Source organism: Podarcis cretensis (genome assembly GCF_951804945.1).
Source record: "Podarcis cretensis genome assembly, chromosome: 2".
Lineage (NCBI taxonomy): Eukaryota > Metazoa > Chordata > Lepidosauria > Squamata > Lacertidae > Podarcis > Podarcis cretensis.
Window position 1 is genome coordinate 127,278,083 of NC_137171.1, and position 16,767 is coordinate 127,294,849.

A 16,767-nucleotide genomic window follows, 5' to 3' on the forward strand; every position below is an offset into this window, starting at 1 on the left:
GATGTAATGTTGGTTGGTGGGAACTGTTCTTGAGTGTTGCCTTGCCACACACATACAAGGCCACAACAGGGTCTTCCTTGAAGGTTGAAGTGGTGCAGTCCAGACACAGGCCAAACCCCTGGGGGTGAGGAGGTGGCGGAGACTTTGGGCACAAAGATCTCTCTCGCCACTCCCCACCCTTTCAGCACCAAATATATCAGCACTTCACCTGGAGCAAAAAGGGCACTCTTTTTCCTGGGTGCTGATAAGTGGGAGAGCCACGAGGTACCTCCCAGGATTGGGTGACGGGAGGCCATGTCACTGTTGGTTTCTGCTTCCTTCACTGTGCAGCAAAGTGCTTGTCACGGGACAATGTTTACATTCCACAGTCAGAGTTGCTGTTGGGTTTCCCACGGGAATGGGAGACTGGATGTGACGTACACTGGTTTCCTGTTTTTCTCAGTTCTCTGTGTTTCCGAGGAGAGAGGAGTTGCTTCTCTGCTCTCGCAGAGGCAAGATGCATGTTTGTAATCTCTCAGCATTGAAGTGTAAATAAAGTAAAGTAAAGTATGTGGCACGTACTGCTCATCATTCCGCTGTGTAAAAGACTCTGCAAATACAACAGTCACACACCCCTCCCTCTGAGGAAGTTCCCCACACCTGAGAGAGGAGCCCCCTACAGTGCAGGCCACCCTGAGCCACAAGCAGGGAGCAAGTGGGCTGCACCCAGTTGTCTGTGGAGACAAGCTCTCTAGTGGGCTCTGGCAAGTGAGCCCAGCTGCATGTGACAAGGTGGATGGAATTCTTTCCTGGTCTCAGAAGCGGCCATCGGCTTTGAGTACGGGGTCAATGCTACTATTCCTCTAGTAGGGGGGCTTGTGGGGCTTCCCCGCCTACTTCAGCTCCGCCATTCCCCCTAAATTGATTTTTGAATTCTGAATTTATCATTATTCACGTTTTATATTGTATTTTATGCTGTTCTTTGTTGTATCAGTTAAGTGTTTTAAATTTGTTGTTAGCCGCCCTGAGCCCAGTTTTCTGAACCAGGAAGGGCGGGGTATAAATAAAATTTTATTATTATTATTTTTCAGTAGGTTTTGCTTTGCTTTCTGGTGACCTGCCTCCTGGATCGTGGCCAGTTTCCCTCTTCCATTTCCCTGAATGCTGAGCAGTGTTGGCTGTGTGGGGAAGCAAAGCCCAGTGAGAGCAGAAGGAAGGGGGGTGGTTCACACAGATAAAAGTCAACCCTCCTCGCCCACCCACGTTTAGGACATTCCACACCTTTCTGCAGTAGAGTTCCTTTTTCTTTGAGAAAAATAAGTCGTTTATGTAAATGTAAACTAAGCTTTAATAATAAAGAAAACTGTAAGAAAATAACATAAGGAGCAAAACTAAACATTACAACATGAGGCAAGTCTTTGGCCAGTTGGTCCCTCTTAACGGTTATTATTTCGATAAGTTTAGCCTGGATAAGTGAGGTTCCACTGTAGAAGCATACGGTAATAAATTTGGCTGGCATGCATGTTGAAAAACTTATTTAGAGTTTTGGAAATGTATAAAGATTAGTTGGAAAGGAAAATATCTTTGTGGCTTTCGCCCATAGAAGCAATCTCACAAAAGAAGCTGAACATGGAAAAGAGATGGGTGACCAATAGGGAGCTATCGGCCTTCACAGAAGAGGGTGCAATGTTAAAGAAGTCAGAGGATATTAAGATCAGGAGACAGATTGGTTGGAATACTATCAACTGACTGAAGTCTTAAAACAAAATAAGAAGTGTGGGTTTATTAAGCAAAGTTCTCAGTTTGAAAAAGAGTTACTAGAGAACAAAGAAAAATTCATTTAGAAGATGCTCTTACAATGGCAAATTATAGACAAATGATCTACAATCCATTGGTCTAGAGATGGAAGCATGGGAAAAACTGAGGAAATTGAATGTACAATTCACAGTGTGTTAGGCTTTGAAATAAAATTTTATGAAAATGGTTTATACGCAGTATCTGAAACTGAGTAAGCTGGAGTCAGATATATATCTTGGAAATGTAAAGAAACAGAAGGTACTTTTCTCCATATCTGCTAGACATGTAAAGCAGTTAGGTGCTTTGGGGAGATGAATTATAACGAGGGGGGAAATTACTTAAGGTGATGCTCCTGCAGAAACCATGAAGCATTTCTTTTAGGGATAACTGGGTTAGATGTTCCAAGAAGACAGATGAACGACAGCAGCAAGAGTACTTTATGCACAAAAATGGCAAAATCAAGAGATAGCTACACTTGATCAAGAGAGCGGCAGTTAAAAGTGATGGAATATGCTGACTTGGCAAATTTAACTATGAAAATAAGAGATCAAGGCAGACTTTAAGGAGGAGTAGAAACCTTTTGTTGAATATTTAAAGCATTTTTGTAAACATGTACAAACACAGGTAGGAGCTGAATGAAAAAAAAACAGTTGAATACTTGTTGGAGAAGAGTGTAGAAAAGGTAAGCTGTAGAAAATCTGAAATATACAGCAATTTTTAAAATTATGTGGGGAAACCATGGAGAGGAAGTCATATGTGAAACAAATGTGTACCTCGAAAGTATGTTGCAATCTGTAAATAAAATTATATATATGTATATATATAATTTAACAGAAGCACTTCCTGCACTCCTTTCATTCAAATCATTTTGGCATTTTCAGTTTTGGGGGGTTTGTAGGGTTTCAGCTCTTAAAGCTCCTCCTCCTTGTGAGTCCATTGATGTTTTGTAAGAACAGCAGAACTGAAGCTCTACGTACACTCCATTTTAGTAAGTGGTTTCCTCTTTGTGAATTTGCTGGTGTTTGCTAAAGTTTCCAGTCCAATAAAAGCTCTTTCCACATTCCAGGAATTTAAATGATTTCTACCCTGTGAGTCCGTTGATAGCTTGTAAGTGTTTCACTAGCAGTAAGGTCTTTCCACACTCTATACATTTATATGCTTTTGCCCAGGTGTGTCTGTTGATGTCTTCTAAGTTTCCCGTGTGTGAATTAAAGGTTCCACTCTGAAAGAAACTCTTTCAAAACTCCATACATTTAAATAGTCACTCCCCTGTGTGTTTGATTATGTGAATTCAGTTGCCCACTCCAACTGAAGCTCTTTCCACATTCCATGCATTTAAATGGCTTCTCCCCTGTGTGAGTCCGTTGATGGTTTCTTAGTGTTCCACTATCAATGAAGCTCTTTCCACACTCCATACATTGATATGGTTTTTCCCCTGTGTGAGTTCGATGATGTAAATTAAGGCTTTCACTTCTACTGAAGCTCTTTCCACACTCCATACATTTAAATGGCTTCTCCCCTGTGTGAGTCCGTTGATGTTTTCTAAGTGTTCCACTATAAGTGAAGCTCTTTCCACACTCCATACATTTAAATGGCTTCTCCCCCGTGTGAGTCCGTTGATGTTTTCTAAGGTCTCCACTCTGACTGAAGCTCTTTCCACACTCCATGCAATTAAATGGTTTCTCCCCTGTGTGAGTCCGTTGATGAATTCTAAGTACTCGATTATCAGAGAAGCTCTTCCCACAATCCATGCATTTAAATGGTTTCTCGCCTGTGTGAGTTCGTTGATGTTTTCTGAATGTTCCACTATCAGTGAAGCTCTTTCCACAGTCCATGCATTTAAAAGGTTTTTCCCCTGTGTGGGTCCGTTGATGGTTTCTAAGGTGTCCAATCTGACTGAAACTCTTTCCACACTCAGTACATTTATATGGTTTCTCCCCTGTGTGTGTGTGTTTATGTATACGAAGGTTTGAACTCGAACCAAAGCTTTTTCCACATTCCATGCATTTAAATGGCTTTTCTCCTGTGTGAGTCCGTTGATGTTTTCTAAGTGTTTCACTGTCACTGAAGCTCTTCCCACACTCCATACTTTCAAATTGTTTCTCCTCTGTCTTTCCACACTTTCTCTCTTTCCACTCTTTCTATGCATTTAAATAGTTTCTTCGTTATTCCCATTGGACATGGCCCCCCCGAATTCTGACTGCCTTCTTCATTGTCTTCTTTCGATGGGGGGGGGGGGAGAAAATCCTATTTGTTTTCTAGGAAGAGAAGAAAGGAATATTACACACATCAATTAGCACCTGCTCTTATTTTAACATCTTGTACATTCTCTCCTGTCCTCCATATGTTCTGGATTTTTAGGAAATGCACATGAAATAATGTTAAATAATGGTAATGCAGCATCAGCCTTTCATTACCCTTAATCAACGTTAATGAAGCAGCATTATCTCAGAATACAGTGGGGTTTACTTTTTAAATAAAGTGGTTTCTCACAGGAAAGGGAGCTGCTCTATGTCCATGAACCCGCCCACTATTCATCAGGGTCCTAAGTTCATCATGAAGTTCTTCATCCTCTGCACTATAATCCTCCACCCCTTGGGCCACATTTTGTCCCCTTCAACCTCCAGATCTTTATTAATCACCTGCACACTCCCTTTGGCCTCAGTAGGTGCATAGTGACCATTTTGGGAGACCCGTATATAAGTCTAGTGACAAGGCTTGGTGCTTGTTTTCGGTTGAAGGAGTGCTCAGTTGGAGAATGTTCTTGGGGTTGGACCTCCATCTCTCAGCCTTGCATTATTGAATGGAGAGAGCTGGAGATGCAGAAGGAAAGCAGCTGGAGTCTGACCGCTGGGATGGCCAGACTGAGACACCCACCCCAATTATGATTTATAATAATTATATGCCACCGGGTCTCGCACCCGCCTCCTGACACTGGCTTATCTTAGCGGAGATTCCCTGTCCAGGCCTCTCTCGCTGTTCTTCCTCATTTGCCATGGGTGGCCAAGGGCTTCTGGATATTCTAGCTCTGCTCCAACTGGGAATTATTTAGTAAATTTGTATATTGTTTTTCATCTGAAGATCACAAGATAAAAATATGTGTCACACTGAAAAAGGTGAATATTAAAGGTGAATAACACTGATTGTGGGAAAGAAAAGAAAAATGATGAAAACAGTGGTGTGTCCACCTGAGTGTAATAATAATAATAATAATAATAAAGTTTCATACTCCCTGGCTGTATTTCTCAGCCACAATTGTGACTCAGAATCTTAGCCACACTTTTTTCTAGAATATCCACTGGACCTCTTTGGAACAGGAGCCAGACATTTCTGGGATTTCATACAGACATTCCTTAAGTGTGGGCAGCAGTGGAGGAAGGCAGGTGGGGAGGGGCAGCTCTGGCGCTTCAGGTTGGCGGACCCATTGTATGATCCTAAGCAAGTAGCTTTGGGGGTGAACAATTTCCTTTAAAAAGCTCTTTCCCTTGTGCTGGCAGGGGTTGCTACACTGCTGAATGTGGACACCTTTGATAGGAACCTTCTATGCTGAGTTCAGGCATCTCTGGCCCTCCAGATGTGGTTGAACTCTGCCCAAGCAAGGATGGCCCATGGCCAGGGAGGATGGGAGTCTTATCTGGGGGGGATGCACTTTCTCCATCTTCCCCCTCTTCTGAAAATGCTGAATATCTGTATTTCATTTCTTCTTTCCTCTGTGATCTTCAACATCTTCCTGATACAGTCCAATCAACTGCACACATTCCCAAATCATCCTGCACCAATTTACTTCTTTTGATGCTTTGAAGTATTAATTATTAATCCCCCCAGGTGTCACCTAACAAAGGAGTTTCCCTGTGTTCATCAGCACTTTTTGTTTGAGGAGGATTAAAGAACTGGTACACACTTAAGACATTTACACGAGTTAATAAACTTTTTCCATGCTCATTTCTGATGCTCAGAAGCAGGTGCACACTTTCCTATACCTTCTTGATTACATTCTCAAAGTCTGACACACCGCATTTACCCAGAAACACGGATCAAACACATAAAACCCTTTGCAGAACTCCCTTTCTAAGATACATTGAGACTGTCTTAAAACATATCCACACTATAAGACACAAGCTCTAATTAAATCCAAATATTTAATATACCTAAACACTGAGCACCACAGACCTATTACATTATTATGGCTTCAGCTTTTGTGTGCTTAAGCCTGAGGCTGAGGATTCTGGACCTGGAAAGCTCATGCCACCATTGACCTTTGATTCTCTTTGTAGATTTTGCGTAGTTATTTTGGAACTTGTATGGCAATATCAGCTCATGAAAAGTTATAGAAGGAGAATATTACAGGGCAGCTGTACACTATAATCCCACCCACCAATTCTCATTTACATGGAGTCTGCAAATCTGGCAAGCTGGGCTTCCCTGCCCCAGGGATGTTGCTTCCATTCCTCTCTCCTCCGCCCCCCCAACTTCCTCTGCCCCCTGTCTCTCCTTGGCCCAACTCACCCTGCACACCCCATCTCTACCCAGCGCACCCCCATCTCCATCCAGAGGGACCACCCAAGGGGAGGGGGCGGAGAGAGGGAGGGGTCTCTTTCCAGGCCTTTCTAGGCATCCAGGCTCTCTCGCTTCCTTTAACTCTTACATGGATTCCATCTCTCCCTCCAAGAGGGACCCAGCAAGGCGGCCTCGCCCCAGTCCTGCTTGGGGATGGGGACCCCCTTGGCAGGCACCCTATTTCCCTTCCCGCCAAGGCGTCCAAGGGGGTGCAGGGCAGCTGAGCATCTCACGGCCCCCCAGGAGTTTGGCGATGGCGCTTCCAAGGAGATGGTGCCACGCAGACCCTGCGGGGGTTTTGCATGGATCTGGGCCCCTCTCGATGGGTCCCAGGACAGGAGTCTCTGCCCCTTTCCCTCCGCCCCTTCTCCTCTCCCCACTTGGCTTCTTTACCTCTATGTCCTCTCTTGCTCTCCGCCTCCCTTGCTGATATTGCTCCGATTTCCTTTCCTGCAATATAAAGGGGGGCGTTGTTCCATTGTCGCCCCTCCTCCCCTTCCCCAAACTTCCCGCCTCTCGTCCCTCCTGCCTGGAAACACTTCGCGTGCCCCTAGAGCTATGGCCGTAGAGGAGCTCGCGGAGCTGCCTTTTGCTTCTTGCTCTTTGGGGCAACCAGAAAGACGAAAATACAGAAAGAAGAATGGAGACCCTTTTCGGTCAATATAAGAACGCAATACCGCCAAATAATTTCTTTAACTGGTTTTGACTTATGAATGGAAAGAAAATACACGAGATTGTAATATAGGATTTTGCCTTAAGAGGTTAGATAGGCAGCAGGGAAGAGAATTAGACCAGCCCAGATCATAGAATCATAGAGCTGGAAGAGACCACAAGGGCCATCGAGTCCAACCCCCTGCCAAGCAGGAAACACCATCAGAGCACTCCTGACATATGGTTGTCAAGCCTCTGCTTAAAGACCTCCAAAGAAGGAGACTCCACCACACTCCTTGGCAGCAAATTCCGCTGTCAAACAGCTCTTACTGTCAGGAAGTTCTTCCTAATGTTTAGGTGGAATCTTCTTTCTTGTAGTTTGGATCCATTGCTCCGTGTCCGCTTCTCTGGAGCAGCAGAAAACAACCTTTCTCCCTCCTCTATGTGACATCCTTTTATATATTTGAACATGGCTACCATATCACCCCTTAACCTCCTCTTCTCCAGGCTAAACATGCCCAGCTCCCTTAGCCGTTCCTCATAAGGCATCGTTTCCAGGCCTTTGACCATTTTGGTTGCCCTCCTCTGGACACGTTCCAGTTTGTCAGTGTCCTTCTTGAACTGTGGTGCCCAGAACTGGACACAGTACTCCAGGTGAGATGTAAGGATGGTGTTGGGTTTGCTAATCAAACCTTAAATTGTCTCAGGCACTGCTGATGCCTATAAGAGCCTGTAGACAGGAGATCCAATAAGGCAGCCCTGTTCAGGGAAGTTTTTAATGTGTGATATTTTAGTGTATTTTTGGTTTCTATGGAAGCTGCCCAGAGTGGCTGGGGAAACCCAGCCAGATGGGCGGGGTACAAATAATAAATTATTATTATTATTATATAATTGAATAAAAGTACATTCTCCTTACTCCTTTCTACCTCCCCTAATTCCTATTGGTTTAAGAACTTGCAGCGGACAGACTTCCTTGAATGCCTCTTTCATACGTTACTCCTTGATATGTGCCCCCACCGTTACATACAGTGACATACATCCCATGTACATTTAAATTAGTAATTTAAGGGCAAGGGGTGTGTCTTTTAATATTCATGAGGTATTTACGCATGCGTACTGTCTTAAACCCAGCACCTGCTAATTCTCCTTGTTATCTTGTATTGTAAATCTTTCACTCTTGTCTATCTACAGGCCTTGAGCAATGAAATGACTCCCTAACACATTCCTGGTAAACTGATAAGCGGTAATTAATGAGTTCCTAACAAATAGACATGGGTGGCACTGTGGGTTAAACCACAGAGCCTAGGACTTGCCAATCAGAAGGCAGTTCGAATCCCCGCGATGGGGTGAGCTCCCCTTGCTCGGTCCCTGCTCCTGCCAAACTAGCAGTTTGAAAGCACCCCCAAAAGTGCAAGTAGATAAATAGGTACTGCTCTGGCAGGAAGGTAAACGGCGTTTCCGGGCGCTGCTCTGGCTTGCCAGAAGCGGCTTAGTCCTGCTGGCCACATGACCTGGAAGCTGTACGCCAGCTCCCTCGGCCAATAAAGTGAGATGAGCACCACAACCCCAGAGTCGGCCACAACTGGACCTAATGGTCAGGGGTCCCTTTAGCTTTACCAAATAGACAAAGGAACAGATTCAACTTCAAAAGACCAGATTGATGGACTGCCAACTACCTTTCTTTATCATAACACTTGATAGATTCTCCAGCAGAGACATTTAAGCAAGCACAATTATACAGCTGTGAATATAGCTGGTTATGTTATATAAAAACAGGATCAATAATAATTTCTGACCCCACAATGGGAAGTCGCCAAGATAAATTAATAGATTTTGATGTAAATTGTATTTCCTCTTCTCCTTCTTCATGGCTGGACTTGAGACTACGCAGCAGCAGCGTTGGAAACAGAATCTAGCCTGGGACTTCTGGGGGTTCGAGGGAGGGAGAGGATGAAGCTGCCAGGAAGGAAGACATGGGGGGCAGCTGATTTTCAGGGATCCCTTTCTCCGACGCTTCATAAGATCCCTGAGCAGGAGGGAGAAGCTCAGGCAGCCCCTCCAGAGACGGGGACCTCCCTCTCCCTCTGCCCCTCTGGCGATGGCGGGCTACGCTTCCCTCCCCCAGGGATGATGCTTCCCATTCTCCCTCAGTCCCCCAACTTCCTCTGCCCCCTTCCTCCCCACAGGCTCTCCTGCGCCCAGAGACCCCCTTGGCCCGGCTGCCCCCTCGCCAGGCAGGGAGAGGGTGGGATCCCCTTCCGCCATGAGAGGAATGCAAAGGGGTTTGTGAGGGGGGGGGGAGAGAGACCCCTTTCTGCTCCCCTCACAAGAGGGTCCCCGTTGTGTCTCTGTGTGTCTCTGAGGGACAAGAGAGGAGGAGCCCCTCCCCCCGCTGCTTCTTTCCCTCAGCGACTCTGAGGGCAACGACTTTTCCCGCCTTTTCCCAACTTCCCGCCTTTCGAAATCTGAGCCTCGCCTCAGTTTTAGGCGCCAAGGAGGCAGATTCCTGGCAGACCAGGCGGCAGTTTCCTTGGGCTCCCTGCTTGATCGATGGCTCCAAGTGGCTGTGGGGCGGGGGCGGCCAGGGGGCGGCTTTGGCGGAGCAGAAAAGTCCCTGCCCGTTCGGCCAATGAAAAAGCGCCCTGGCGATGACCAGCCTGTCTCCAGGTAAACCCTCCCCAGGCAGGAGCCTCAGCCGGAGACGGAGCGAAAAGGGCAGCAGGAAAAGGGCAGCGAATATTTTTTTTTTGGGGGGGGGCTGGATCTCCCCAAGAGGGGCGGGGTCTCCTCCAGGGAAGGGGCTGCGGGGGCTCCTCTCTGTCTCCCCCCTTGGTGTTTCTTCATGGGGATCCTCAGACACCAGGGATGTTTCTTGCAAAGGGGGGCTGGAGGGGGCTTTTATTGGGGGGAGGGGTCTTCTTATTGGGGGGCTGCCAGGTCTCCTCGGGATGCAGGCTGGGGGGCGAAGAGGGGAAGCCCCCTCCCTCAGCAGGCAGTTCTTCCCCCCTGGAAACTTCCTTCCTCTTTCCGGATACATGAAGGAACGACGTTTAGCGGCTTAAAACGCAGCAGAAGAAAAGCGCAGATTCTTGTTAAGCTTTATAGTCAAGTCTTCCGGGAATATATTGATTCACACGCGACGCAACAACAATGGAGAGATTAGAAGAAGAGGAACTTGCAGATCTATTGAGAGCAGAGAGAGCCCTTGATAATGCTCTTTCCCTGCCTGGCGACCGATGACGCTGCCTGGACTCGGAGGCGGATTGGACGGGGCTTGGTAGTTTTTCCCGACCCTGAGCAGAGAAAGTCCCATTTGGGAGTCTTCAGGGGGCGAAGGAGAGAGAAGGATGGGGGGCTCCGGCGCTGCGCCTTTGGCCTTGGGGGGGCTCCTGCTGGGCATGCTGGTGGTCTCCGCTTCGGAGGGGCTGGGCGTGGAGGCGCCTCCAGGTGAGCAAAGATTCTGCCATGGGGGGAGAAGGAAGAGGAAACTCATCTTAGTGGGACCCCCATCAGTGGGGCTCCTTTGAAGATCCCTCCTAGATGGTCTTCATGAACACGGTCTTAGCAGTGAGTCCGTAAGTGACTGTGGAGCCAATTCTGGACCCACACGTCATTCCACAGTGGGGACAGAGGTTTCCGGGCGGGAGTTTATCAAGGTGAGAGTTTGCCCAGCGTGCCTTCCTCTTAGCACGTTTCTCCTTTTCGCCCTGAGTTGGAGTGTCTCCAAAGCCCATGACACCTTTGGTAAAGGCTGCTCTCCAATTGGAGCGCTTGCAGGGCAGTGTTTCCCAGTTGCTGGTGTTTATACTACATTTTGAAAGATTCTTCTTGGAAGAGTCTTTAAATCTCTCTTGTTGACAAACCAGCATTACACTTTCCATTTTTAAGTTCAGAATAGGGTCATTGCTTTGGAAGATGATAATCAGGCATCCGAACAGCATGACCTGTCCTTTGAAGTTGATGTTGAAGAAGCATTGCTTCAACACTGGTAATCTTTGCTTCTTCCAGGTCACGGGGGGGGGGGGGCAAAGGGGCAGGAGGGAACGGAAAACACTCCCCCCTCTGAAAAAGAGCAGCTCAGGCTTCTGGGATTGGGAAGGAGAGCACATTTATTTATTGCTATTAATTATATCCCACCTTTCAGGATTAAAATCCTACCCCAGCAGCTTACAAGTAACATTCAATTGAATTTTAATAGAACTACAATATTCACACATTAAATAGTCTTCCTTCAGGACATCTGGTGGTAGGCAGCCCTAGGGGACTTTTGGTGGGACAGCTGAATTTGGCCGTGAGCGCTTCTTCACCTGCCTCTCAAAAGCATCCTCATCATTATTAGTCCATTTATCTCCCATCATCATAACCGATTACAGTATTAACTCTATAAAGGACTCCACATAATGCATAAATATACCTTTCATTTGCTCTTTCTCAATAGTAAGAAACCCAGGCAAGTGCGTAGCCAGGATTTTTGTTAGGAAGGGGCTGACCTTTTGTTAGGAGGGGGAAACCTCAGTTTCCTATGTACTTTTATTGATTTTTATTGATGGGGGGCAGCTGCCCATTCTGGGCGCTGAAATGGGTTCCTGCCTTCCTGCGCTCTGGCAGGTAAAGCGAAAGTGAAACTGGGTCTCCCGCAGCGGGAGAGGGGGTCTCGTGGGAGGGAGGGGCAGTGAACTCCATTCAGAGCAGTGAAGTGTCTCCCGCCCTCCTCGGCATCTCGCCCTTTTCCTGGTCTCTCTGCAACCCCCAACATTTCCTCTTTCAGCCGGAGGGCAATAAAATGGGGGAGGGAGGTTTACTTTTTTTCAAAAACCTGGAGATAAGCATGGGCAGCATCGGGGGCAGGGAGCAGCTGCCCCCATTAAATAAATAAATAAATAAATAAATAAATAAATAAATGCAGATAGCTCAGTTCACGCCCACCCCATATATATCCTGGCTACACCCATGGGGTTCAGGGCCTTGGAGGTTGTGCCTCCCCCCTAAAAAAGGGGCCTTCCTGCCGCTCTCTCCATTTCTTTTGGAAGGAGGTGAAAGGAGGGTCTCCCTGCTCATCCCCCCCCACCATGGGATCATGTGACAGGAGAGAGAGAAAGAGGAAAAAAAATGCGAGAGAGACAAACCATCTCTCTCCTGCCCGGCAGGGACAACTATCCGCTTTCGTGGGAGCTGCGCCCTTAAGGCAACTGGAAACCGGAAGTCTCCACCCCCCCCCCATTTCATTCTCCCCCTCCCCCCACAGAGCATTTTCTGTTCCAGTTGAAGGCCGAGTGCCACTTCTCCAATGGGACGCAGCGGATCCGCTACCTACATAGGGAGTTTTTCGACCGTCAGGAGCTCTACTACTTCGACAGCGACCGAGGGAAGTTCATGGCGGTGGCTGAAATGGAGGAGTCCGAAGTCAAGAGATGGAACCAGGACAAGAGAGACCTGCGGAGATACATGGCTGCCGTGGATGTCTTCTGCCGGCGCGACTACGGAATCTACAAGCCCTTCGCCCAGGCCCGGCGCAGTGAGTCCAGAATCGGGGAGGGGGACGTCATGGGAAATGGGCCCCCTATAAGAACCCAAAATGGGGGGGGGCGTGGGGTGGACCCAGGACTTTCTCCCCTCCCTGCCCCTCCCGCTTTTCAGAGAGGAAGAGGGGCCTTTCCTGGTGCCCCACTCCAGAGGCAGACGCTGGGATTGGGGGCAGAAGGAGCTTTTGTGTCCCTCAAAGCATCATAAACCGTTTCGTGTACACTGGTACCTTGGGTTAAGTACTTAATTCCTTCTGGAAGCTGTTCTTAACCTGAAGCACCACTTTAGCTAATGGGGCCTCCTGCTGCCGCCGCGCCGTCAGAGCACGATTTCTGTTCTCATCCTGAAGCAAAGTTCTTAACCTGAAGCACTATTTCTGGGTTAGTGGAGTCTGTAACCTGAAGCGTATGTAACCTAAAGCGTATGATACCTGAGGTACCATGGTATTGCAATATATTTATTATTAATTAAATTTGCATCCCACGCTATACCTGTAGGTCTCAGGGAGGCTTGCAACACACAACTGCAGTATTTACTACTACTACTATAATAATAATAATAATAATAATAATAATAATAATAATAATAGAAGTAATGATTTATTATTATTGTTGTTGTTTTTATTGTTATTTATATTATTATTAATACCCCATCCATCAAGCTGGGTTTTCCCAGCCACTCTGGGCATCTCCCAACAGAATTAAAAGCACAATACGACATCAAACATTAAAAACTTCCCTAAAGTTCATGTACTGCCTGTGCATCCCCACCGTTTCCCCAGAGGAGCTTGAGATGGTGTTCTGTCCATGGTTCTCCCTCTCCTCATTCCACCCCCACAACGACCCTGTGAGGGAGGCCAGGCTGAGGGGGGGGGGCTGCCCAGGGACACCCAGGAGACTCAAGGCCCAGGGGGGATTTGAACCCGGGAGACAGTCCAATGCTGGACTACATTAGAGTGGGGGGCTGCAAGGGGGAATAGGCAGCCTTTCAGGGGGAGCAGAGAGAGCACATTTCAAGCAGAAACCCTGAACATTTTTAAAGTACAATATGATGTTGTTTGGACATCACTCAGTTATTAATTGTGACACATTAGCATGTCGTTTCATGTTCACCTGACAGGTAGGGCTGCCATACGTCCAGGTTTCCCAGGGAATTTGGGTGTTTAAATCAGGGGGGGAGGGGTTTAGAAATTAACCCCACAATCTCAAAATCACATACATTCAGGATTAAATAATTATTATTATAAACATGGTCCATTTCCCTCCCACCCACTCATTACTATTTTCAGCCACCAGGCTCCCCTCCAGCTCCCCCCCCCCCCCCGTCCTCCAGGGACCATCCCTAAATCAAAAGGATACTCTGCAGTGAATTCTGAAGGTCATCCTGTTTGCTAGGAAAAAGGAAGGACAAACTCCTGAGATTCCCAGGACTCGGAAATGACACAGAAGGATGGGAAGGGGAGGGGCATCCCAAGGACCCCCAGGGAGGAGCAGTTCCCTATGCCCAGCCTGAGCACTGGGGAAACTGGGATGACTTTGGGTAGATGGGGGGGGGTCAGAGATCCCACTGGTGGGAGTGGGAAGTTGGGGGCTGGGAGCACAGGATTGACTGACTGTCCCAGGGGCCCCCCCAAACTAGGTTTTCTGTCACCTGGGCCCAGACCCAGTTTTGTCACACACGCCCCATGTGTATTTGTATATACACACAAAACTTGACACATTTGTTCATAAAGGGCATAAAAAGAAGTTTGAAAGAAGCTGGAAAAGAGATATAGTCTCTCCAAATAGTAACATTGTCTATGCGTGTATCTGGCTTTCATTTACCCTTAACTAGATCTCCTCAGAGAGCAGTAGATCATTTGAGGAATTCTAAGAAATATTATGACTGTATGTAAATAATAATAATAATAATAACAATGGAAACTGTGATAATGATCAGGAAGATACCAGAGAGTAAGTCTTATTGAACTCAGTGGGGCTTACTTTTGAGTCAAAATGCTGAAGATTGCAGTATAAGACCGCATAATCTTTACACAATTACCTGGGAGTAAGCTCCATTTAATTCAGTGGGACTTCTGAGTAGTAAAGGCAGTTAAAGGCTCTAAAGAATAAAATAAAAGAATAAATACTCCACAAGGTTTAAAAATTGCTGGCTGCTTGTTACGGAACGGAAGGGGGGGCATGTTTGTGATGTCCTCCTTCCTAGGATGCCTCCAGAGGGTTTGAGGTGATGACCTTGAGGGCGCCCTGCCTTGCAGAGAACCCCTGGTCCCTTCACTATATTGCACCAAGCACCACACGAAACCCAAACCCCGAAAATAAAAGTGTCTTTTTCCCTTTCTGCTTCCCATCCCTTTTGCAAGTAAACCGGATAACCAGCCAGTGTATTTGTGAATGAACATTCTATTTGCATGCGGGAGCATCCTAACCAATCAGAATGCGCCGAATGCAGCCCCAGCCAATCAATGCAACGCTTTGCTTCTGCAGAAGCAGCTCAACTAAAGCTCTTGCACGCCTCATTTACTTCATTATAAGCTGTTGACAGCTCTCCGCTGTGAGAACAATGGACTGAAACCTTGTAACCTTGCTAATCCAATCAAACTTGATACAGTGTAACCAGTCCTTTCTGAATGGACAGCTACTGTTTAACGAAGCCTGGAAAAACAGAAAAATTCACAGAAATTCACTAGTACCACTGATTCTTTCGCTTTCACCGCCAATCTGCTTTATTTCCAAGAGACTCGGAAACCACTCGGTACCCACCATAATTCCCCAAGCGGGAGGTCACGTACGCACAGGAAAGACCCCATTGATGCAGCCTCGCACCTGGATTTTTTCCGTAACAGTTTGGTGCCCAACGTGGGGCTGCGGTTCTCCCGTGGGGTTGACTGGGGCCCCCGAAATCTTCAGCCAACTCTGGGCCCCTTTAGCCTGGGAAGATCTCTCTGGATCCCCGGCCATCTTCAGGGGCGGTAATCGACAAGCCTCAAGGGGCTCAGCTAGGGAGCAAAGAGAGATCCGGCTGGCTTATTCATCGATCCCGGGATCACAGCAGAAGACGCGTGAGTATAGGTCAAAATCCAGTGCACTGGTGGGAAGGGGGTGGTGATCTCCTGGCAACTGAATTCTCTGCCCTCTTATCTATTGTTCTTCCTTACCTTTCTCTTGGTCCGGATTGTGAGAGAGACCGTGGACCACTGCTCAACTCGAGAGGGGAGTTCTGAGCTCTCTCTCTTTATCCTAAACCCTCCAGCCAGCCGCACCAATCGAGAGCCCAAAAATAAGATGGAGAGGACTGGCTTAAACACCCACCTCACCACAATGGGCATCTCATTGAAGGCAAGGGGTTGGAGCTCTTTTTCTGAACTTCCAGCCAGCTGCCCCAATTAGGAACCCGAAAATAAGATGGAGAGGTTCGGCTTAAACACTCACCTCTGCAAATGGGTGTCCTATTGAAAGCAAGGGGCTAGAAGGGACTATCTTTCTATCCCTACCCCAGCCGCACCAGTCATGCCACGTTATACATGTGTGTGAGCCCGCTTCTGAAAGCAAGGGGGGTATTCTGGTTCGAAAACTCTATCTAGGGGTTGCCTGAGCTGGCACCGCACTGCACGGGCATCCAATAAGGTCCCTTTTCTCAAGTTTGCAACGATAGGTAGGAGGTTGCCAGGCGGGATAGCCTGGGAGGAACTGGGCAGGACTGGGCAGAGTGGGAAAAACATCCCAGGCATAGGAAAAGGGAAAGACGAGTGCCAAAGGTCTGGGGAGGAAATCAGATAGCTCAGGACTCGGGAGAAACCCTGTGAGACTAGCTAACTAACGGAAGATAAGAGAATCAGAGAAAACCCCTATATAGGATAACCAGAACCCTTTTTCATTTCCCTCTCTATCCCAGACACACGTGAATTAAGGAAATGGCTACCCAAGCTTCCAAACACAAGCGGGCTCCCTCCGGGAGGAAGACTTCATGGAAGCCATCCAAATCCAAGAGGGACCCTGACTCTCCCCTTGAATTTGTGTTAACATACTGGAAATCGATCCCAGGCCATAGACTATTGTCCAAACAGAAGTTGGAAGACCTGTGCAGGGAACCCTGGCCCGCCGGTACAGCCTCTGCCTCAACTATGCATTCGTCGGACACGTCACCTCCTCCCCTTGATATAATGATGGGATGGGGAGAGTCTTATTGACAAGTACAGGGGATCCCGACCAAACCCAAGCCATCTGCCCCGTCCTTGCGCTATCACCTGAAGACACTACT

The 16,767-nt window shown here is 47.4% G+C and overlaps 2 protein-coding genes across 5 annotated transcripts in view; one reads left to right on the plus strand and one right to left on the minus strand.

Annotated features, from left to right (window-relative positions):
• Positions 1-1,280: 1,280 nt before the first annotated feature.
• Positions 1,281-6,843, minus strand: LOC307209540 (uncharacterized protein). 2 transcript variants are annotated; one of them, XM_079964717.1, is made up of 2 exons: positions 6,727-6,843; positions 1,281-4,034 (listed from the first exon to the last, which is right to left on the minus strand). In XM_079964717.1, the coding sequence occupies exon 2, from the start codon at positions 3,861-3,863 to the stop codon at positions 3,030-3,032; it is 834 nt and encodes a 277-aa protein (XP_079820843.1). In that variant the 5' UTR covers positions 3,864-4,034; positions 6,727-6,843; the 3' UTR covers positions 1,281-3,029. The 2 variants fall into 2 exon arrangements, with proteins under 2 accessions (XP_079820843.1, XP_079820844.1); XM_079964718.1 differs by lacking the exon at positions 6,727-6,843 and adding an exon at positions 4,270-4,406.
• A 3,445-nt stretch (positions 6,844-10,288) lies between these two features.
• LOC307209543 (H-2 class II histocompatibility antigen, E-S beta chain-like) overlaps positions 10,289-16,767 on the plus strand; it is a 58,001-nt gene continuing 51,522 nt past the window's right edge. For 2 of the 3 annotated variants that reach the window (XR_013835630.1, XM_079964722.1), the window contains exons 1-2: positions 10,293-10,431; positions 12,230-12,499. Coding sequence is in view for 2 of the 3 variants with exons in the window: in XM_079964722.1 (XP_079820848.1) it covers positions 10,332-10,431; positions 12,230-12,499 (370 nt within the window). In the remaining variant the exon portion in view is untranslated. Of the gene's footprint in view, positions 10,432-12,229; positions 12,500-16,767 lie in introns of all 3 variants that reach the window. The other variant, XM_079964723.1, reaches the window with a different exon arrangement.